General features: G+C 42.5%; 1 protein-coding gene across 1 annotated transcript; it reads left to right on the top strand.

The window, feature by feature from the left end:
- Window positions 1-342: 342 nt before the first annotated feature.
- Window positions 343-7650, top strand: LOC137377895 (putative threonylcarbamoyl-AMP synthase). Its single transcript, XM_068047969.1, has 8 exons — window positions 343-361; window positions 453-557; window positions 658-767; window positions 2501-2695; window positions 2842-3004; window positions 3134-3299; window positions 3389-3483; window positions 7565-7650. The coding sequence occupies exons 1-8, from the start codon at window positions 343-345 to the stop codon at window positions 7648-7650; spliced, it is 939 nt and encodes a 312-aa protein (XP_067904070.1).
- The last annotated feature ends 488 nt before the right edge of the window (window positions 7651-8138 follow it).

Genomic DNA, 8138 nt, shown 5'->3' with positions numbered 1-8138 from the left:
AGATTAACAACTCATAAAATAGCAAAGGGAGGAAGTTGTTAAATGTGTATTAAAATTTCACACTAAAGCATCTCTCAGAAAATTCCAACTTTCAATCATTTCTCAGTAGACTGGAAATTTCCATTGACCATTTCTGGTCACAATATCTTCACTCTAAATTCTTGCCCATAATTAATTACTCAAATTAGTCTTTGTATTGACAGTAATATTATGTGCTTATATTCATGTCTGTCTGTAACAAGTTTCATTAAATATGTGGTTTATACAGGTCATTTGTTAAATATTGATCCTAGTTCTGATGGTGGATTCACTGCAGGAGCCATAGCTTTCCTTATAGTCAACATGTTTCTAGTTATCTTAGGTGAGTGTTTTAATTGAAATTCTGCTCAGTTTGTGTACTTCAATACCTGGAATCAATGAGGAATTAATTTATTGTGTGCTCTCTCCCTCAGCCATTTATATTAATATAGTGCTACTCGTAGTCACAGTTATCATGGAAGTGATAATCATCTGCTTTCTACTCTTCACCCTAGAGCGACTGCCTCTTCCTTTGGAAGGTCAATCATCAGTTCAAGTTATTTTTAATTTCCAAACAAATGTCTATTTTATAGCCACATAAGCACGAAAGACTATTTCTCTCCATTGTTAACCCCACAGGTGTGATGCTGGCTTTGTTCAGTTTTGTCTGCGTTTATGGAGCAATTGCCTCTTTTGCCAACCATATGTTTGGGAAACAACTAATTCCTCTGGGTGTCTCTCTCTTCAAGGTAAATGCTATATGATATACATTTGTTTCTAATATTAATCATTTTTCAATGTATTGCACACGAGACATCATGGCTAAGTTTCGTCTTTAGTTGAGACAGGATTACAAAACAGCATAATTGGACCACTGCAGCCTCACAGCTCCAGCGACGCAGGTTGGGTGGCACAGTGGTTAGCACTGCAGCCTCACAGCTCCAGCGACCTGGGTTCAGTTCTGGGTACTGCCTGTGTGGAGTTTGCAAGTTCTCCCTGTGACCGTGTAGGTTTCTGCTGGGTGCTCTGGTTTCCTCCCACCACCAAAGACTTGCAGGTTGATAGGTAAATTGATCATTGTAAATTGCTCCTAGTGTAGGTAAGTGGTAGGAAATATGGGATTAATGTAGATGGGGATGTGGTAGGGAATATGGGATTAATGTAGGATTAGTATAAATGGGTGGTTGACAGTTGGCACAGACTTGGTGGGACAAAGGGCCTGTTTCAGTGCTGTATCTCTCTATGACCAGGGCATGTAGGTATAATTCAGGCCCCTATTTTAAAGTCATACATTATGTTTTTATTTTTGTATATTTCAATTTTATATTGTTGCCTATATTAAAATAGCACAACTTGCTACAGTTTGGGAAGTGAAACAGTTAAGTTGGTTGAAGCACAGGAGTTCCTGTGCTGTGCAAGCTGAGGAGTTGGGAGACACAATGGGACCACTGGCAGGAGGACATGATTACAATGTGACAAGTTTACAGAGGCAGTTTACATTATAAATGTGGACATGGGAATTTATAATGAAGCATGTTGACAGGATGTGCATAAAGATATAAACATTTTATTCATACTATAAATGTGCAGGCATTTTGTAAAAAGCAAAGCACTCTCTTCCTGTAATGTGATAAGCTCACATATTTTTGTTTCTGAGTAAAATTTGCTGTTCTAACATCATTAACTTCTTTTGAAAGGAATATGTCTTTTATAATGTGAGGTCTAACAGTGAAAGAATACCAACATTGTGCATTATTTTACATATGGGTTTTGGCAGAATTCGTTATACTTCCAATGTCACACAGCAGTCTGCATTTTTATCTTTACATGGAGCTTCAAATTTCCAAGAACCTACAACTTTGGAAACTTCCATCATCAAATAGGAATTAAACTCCGATTGACCTATTTACTTAAAGTAGTTAAATTTCACGCTCTGAAATGCGAGTCACTTAAACACAGCAGCGCTTTAGCAACAAAGTGTATTGTGTGGTGTAATGCTGCTGTCATTATGAAATACCCCATCATCTGAGTTTCTGTGAGCAGCACCAGACGCCCAGTATTTAAGGAGTAAACTACCTGGGATCATATACATGTATTTAACATTCTTGATAGTTTATAAACTGCTAAAGTACACTAGGTGTGGTTCGGGATGTCATCCAAACTCCTATAGCTTTCCAATTCTATTTTTTGTTTACAAATGTCTTGTCCATTCATTAAACAACGGACCGTGTGAAAAGATTCTACTCATTTCTGTAAATGCAAACAATATTGAAGCTTGTTTCATGAACAGTAAAACCTACATAAACATCTTGACTATAATCTACTTTATTCTGTAACATACATTTTATTTGACTTCTGAACACTGCAATCTAGACCTGATGATTCATTTTAGAAAAACCTAAAGGATTATTTTAATGTATTACATCAAATAAAATCAAAATATTTTCTGAAATACCTTTTCCTTTTTATTTACAAATCGCAGGTAGGAACAAACGAACAGAAAGATCAAGCCTCTTTGCCTTGTCCCATTGCTTCTTCTCGTCAAACTAATGGTCTACGAACTATTGCAAAGATCTTAGATTCTGGCCATGTGTGCGGCATCCCAACCGATACTGTATATGCTCTGGCAGCTTCCTGTAAACACCCAGAGGCTATTGAAAGTATCTACAACATAAAGGTAAGGATGTCAAAACCAGTAAGACATAAATACTGTACATTCAGATGTGAGTCTTGCAGTTTTTTTTATTCTTCCCATTAATATCATTTGCCACAAAGTGCACCTTTCACTCTTTTAATGGATGATTGCAGTCTTTGTTTTTCTAGGAGCGTCCGACAGAGAAACCTATCTGTATCTGTATCTCCAATCTGGACCAGCTTTCTGCGGTGCATCCTCCATTCAGCCCCTTGCTCTGGGAGTTTATGAACCATGTCTACCCTGGAGGGATCAGCTGTATTGTGAAGAAAGGAGAATGGCTGAGGAAACTCGGTATGTCTTGTGATCAGTAGAATATTTTGAAGCATCTGTTCATCCCTATTCAAACAGCCAGTTGTATCAGTTAATATGAATGGGAATGAGATTAGATTCTAAGGAATCAGATTGTATCCTTTGTTAAAGGTGTTGGCGCTGCCTATGATCATGTTGGTACAAAGGACAGCATCATGATCCGTGTTCCTGACCACACTGTGACAGCCCATCTCGTGAATATGACTGGGCCACTAGCCATTACTTCAGCCAATCCGAGCGGAGAGCCTGATAGCATCCATCATGACATGGTTATTTCGTATGTATTCAAATATTACAATTGAACTAATTGTTGTTTTACCTTATAATGGATGCCTTTTACAATTTATGTGATATGTTTATCAACAGGCGCCTTGGGCACAAAATTGATGGTGTTCTATGTGATGGAAATTCCAATGAATTGGTTGCTTCCACTGTCATCAACTGTACTAAGATTGATGAAGGTATTACAGCGTTCTGCACAATTATTTAAATTATATACTCATTTGGTTACTGATTAACCCGATAGTATCCAATAACATCTACATTGGTTTAGCTCCTGAGGCTTATACATGTGTGCATTTCTTTAAATTATATATCAATTTTAATATGTTAACATAGTGGTGGTTGAAGTAGGAGATAGGGCTGGAATTGGACTGGCTGCACACAAAGCAGTTTCATTTAATGATGAGCAATTTTCAGTGATAACATTTGTTACATTGATGAATGTACTATTAATACTTGTGCAGGTCAACCAGATGTAACTCATGCTGACAACTATGAGGTTCATAGAAGAAGTACTATTGTAACCCGATTTTGTCCAATAACTGGCATTAGCTTAGCATCAGACTTTATATGTGAATGAACATAGAACATAGAACATAGGACAGTACAGCACAGTACAGGCCCTTCGGCCCACGATGTTGTGCCGACCCTTTAACCTACTCTAAGATCAAACTACCTACCTACCCTTCACACTACTATCATCCATGTACCTATCCAAGAGTCGCTTAAATGTCCCTAATGTATCTGCTTCTACTACCACCGCTGACAGTGCATTCCACGCACCCAACACTCTCTGTGTAAAGAACCTACCTCTGACATCTCCCCTAAACCTTCCTCCAATCACCTTAAAATTATGCCCCCTGGTGATAGCCCTTTCTGCCCTGGGAAAAAGTCTCTGGCTGTCCACTCTATCTATGCCTCTCATCATCTTGTACACCTCTATCAAGTCACCTCTCATCCTTCTTTGCTCCAATGAGAAAAGTCCTATCTCTCAGAATCCTCTCCAATAATTTGCCCACCACCGACGTAAGACTGACTGGTCTGTAATTCCCAAGGTTATCCCTATTCCCTTTCTTGAACAAGGGAACAACATTTGCCACCCTCCAATCATCTGGTACTACTCCAGTGGACAGTGAGGACGCAAAGATCATCGCCAAAGGTGCAGCAATCTCTTCCCTCGCTTCCTGTAATAACCTTGGGTATATCCCGTCTGGCCCCGGGGACTTATCTATCCTCATGTCTTTCAAAATTTCCAGCACATCCTCCTTAACATCAGCCTGTTTCACACTGTCCTCACAAACGACAAGGTTCCTCTCACTAGTGAATACTGAAGCAAAGTATTCATTAAGGACCTCCCCTACCTCCTCCGACTCCAGGCACAAGTTCCCTCCACTATCCCTGATCGGCCCTACCCTCATGCTGGCCATCCTCTTGTTCCTCACATAAGTGTAGAACGCCTTGGGATTTTCCTTAATCCTACCCGCCAAGACTTTTTCATGTCCCCTTCTAGCTCTCCTAAGTCCATTCTTCAGTTCCTTCCTGGCTACCTTGTAACCCTCTAGAGCCCTGTCTGATCCTTGCTTCCTCAACCTTAAGTAAGCTTCCTTCTTCCTCTTGACTCGCTGTTCCACATCTCTTGTTATCCAAGGTTCCTTTAGCCTACCATCCCTTCCTTGCCTCATTGGGACAAACCTATCCAGCAGTCGCAGCAAGTGCTCCCTAAACAACCTCCACATTTCTGTCGTGCATTTCCCTGAGAACATCTGTTCCCAATTTAAGCTCCCCAGTTCCTGCCTAATAGCATTGTAATTACCCCTGCCCCAATTAAATATTTTCCCATCCCGTCTGCTCCTATCCCTCTCCATGACTATAGTAAAGGTCAGGGAGTTGTGATCACTATCACCAAAATGCTCTCCCACCGAGAGATCTGCTACCTGGCATGGTTCGTTGCCAAGCACCAAATCCAACATTGCCTCCCCTCTAGTCGGTCTATCTACATATTGAGTCAGGAAACCTTCCTGGACACACCTGACAAAATCTGCTCCATCCAAACTATTTGCACCAAGGAGGTTCCAATCAATATTAGGGAAGTTGAAGTCACCCATGACAACAACCCTGTTACTTCTGCACCTTTCCAAAATCTGCCTCTTAATCTGTTCCTCCGTGTCTCTGTTGCGATTGGGGGGTCTATAGAAAACTCCCAATAAAGTGACCGCTCCTTTCCTGTTTCTGACTTCCACCCATAATGACTCAGTAGACAAACCCTCCTCGACGACCTCCCTTTCTGCAGCTGTGATAATATCCCTGATTAGCAATGCCACTCCCCCACCTCTTTTACCTCCCTCCCTATTCCTTTTGAAACATCTAAACCCCGGAACATCCAACATCCATTCCTGCCCCTGTGATATCCAAGTCTCCGTAATGGCCACAACATCGTAGCTCCAAGTACTGATCCATGCTCTAAGTTCATCACCCTTATTCCTGACACTTCTTGCATTAAAATAGACACACTTCAACCCATCATACTGGCTGCAACTTTGCCCTGTCAACTGTCTAACCTTCCTCACAGACTCTCTGCACTCTGTATCTGCCTGTTCAACAGCTACCCCATCCACTGATCCGTAGCTCCGGTTCCCATCCCCCTGCCAAACTAGTTTAAACCCTCCCGAAGAGCTCTAGCAAACCTCCCGCCCAGGATATTGGTGCCCCTCAAGTTCAGATGCAACCCGTCCTTCTTGTACAGGTCCCACCTTCCCCAGAAGGTATCCCAATGATCCACATATCTGAAGCCCTCCCTCCTACACCAGCTCTGTAGCCACGTGTTCAGCTGCACTCACTCTCTGTTTCTAGCCTCACTAGCACGTGGCACCGGTATCAATCCTGAGATTACTACTCTGCTCGTCCTGCCTTTTAGCTTCCAACCTAACTCCCTATATTCACTTTTCAGGTCCTCATCCCTTTTCCTAGCTATGTCATTGGTACCGATGTGTACCACGACTTCTGGCTGCTCCCCCTCCCCCTTAAGAATCCTGTAGACTCAATCCGAGACATCCCTGACCCTGGCACCCGGAGGGCAACATACCATCTGGGATTCTCGTTCGCGACCACAGAATCTCCTGTCTGTTCCTCTAACCATTGAATCTCCTATCACTATCACTCTCCTATTCTCCCCCCTTCCCTTCTGAGCCACAGAGCCAGGCTCAGTGCCAGAGACCTGGCCGCTGTGGCTTTCCCCTGGTAGGTCGTCCCCCCCCATCCGTATCCAAAACGGTATACTTATTATTGAGGGGAACGGCCACAGGGAATCCCTGCACTGTGCGCCTATTCCCTTTCCCTCCCCTGACGGTCACCCAGCTACCTTTATCCTGGACCTTAGGTGTCACTACTTCCCTATAACTGCTCTCTATCACCCCCGCAGCCTCCTGAATGATCCGAAGTTCATCCAGCTCCAGTTCCCTAACGCGGTCTGTGAGGAGCTGGAGTTGGGTGCACTTCTCACAGGTGAAGTCAGCAGGGACACAAGTGGTGACCCTTACCTCCCACATCCTGCAAGAGGAGCATGCAACTGCCCTAGTTTCCATCCCCTCCGAATATACAAGCCACTGTCCGAATATATAAGTTCACTTACCCAGCAGTCCCCGTGTCCGCGTCCGCCGAATCACGAGGTAAGTACTTTATAGCTCATCTTACTTTCCCGGCTGCCCCCTGGCTCGCGCTCTCACCGCTTCCACTGCTCCCACTGCTCAAATGGAAGAAAGAAATACCCACCAATCACTTAACAGCTCTTCTGTGACATCACACTTCAATTTTTGCTGGTCAAGCAGGTCCACAGAACAGAACAGAACAGAGCGCTCTCGCTGCTGCTTCTGGTCTCTGGCTTCGGCTCCTTTTATCTCCCGGATCCTTTCGCCTGTTCCCGCTCTCGCTGCCGCCGCTCTTGCTGCTGCTTCTGGTCTCTGGCTTCGGCTCCTTTTATCTCCCGGATCCTTTCGCCTGTTCCCGCTCTCGCTGCCGCCGCTCTTGCTGCTGCTTCTGGTCTCTGGCTTCGGCTCCTTTTATCTCCCGGATCCTTTCGCCTGTTCCCACTCTCGCTGCCGCCGCTCTCGCTGCTGAGTTTTAAAAAATACAATGTGAGTTTTAGTATGACTTTTTCAATAATTCTCTGTTATTAATGCTTTCTAAAGACCACTTCAGTATTAATTGTGATGGGTTTTGGCTCTGATTAATCTGTTTTTAATAGAAATTATTTACTTTCTTCAGAAGGAATCACCATTATAAGAGAAGGGTGTGTCCCAGTGGTGAGAGTCATGCAGCTTTTTGAACAAGTGAAGAACAAGTTAGATTAATGGCAAACCTCAACTGACAGAAACTGTCAGAACTGACACATAGTGAAGATACAAAGATCAACTGCATAGTCTTAGGATTTCTTACACATGTGGATAATTTTCCTTTCCTATTGATACATGTGGCAGTAGGTATAATGCAATGATGTATAGCGGTTTCCTTTTATTGAAGAGAATATGAGAGTTCATGATTTGCTGCACTTTTGTAGTTATTTGATTCATCTTATCAAAGCAATACTTCATATTGTGGGGCTGCAAAGACCTGATGTGAAGTTTACTGACCCAACTGAATGATGCTCAGCAGTTAATAGCTCTGCAATTAATAAATATTTCATTAAATGTCAGTTTCAATAATCCTACCATTCTGATGCATAAAGTAAAAGTCATAAATATACATTAATACAAATAACTTATAAAATCAGTCTCTATCAATGTAATCATTGAATTCATTCATTAAAGATCTGAAATGAGATCTTCAATTATGAGATACA

Source organism: Heterodontus francisci, chromosome 15 (assembly GCF_036365525.1).
Source record: "Heterodontus francisci isolate sHetFra1 chromosome 15, sHetFra1.hap1, whole genome shotgun sequence".
NCBI lineage: Eukaryota > Metazoa > Chordata > Chondrichthyes > Heterodontiformes > Heterodontidae > Heterodontus > Heterodontus francisci.
Note: the sequence above shows the minus strand (reverse complement) of the source record. Positions and strands in the feature narration are given on the sequence as shown.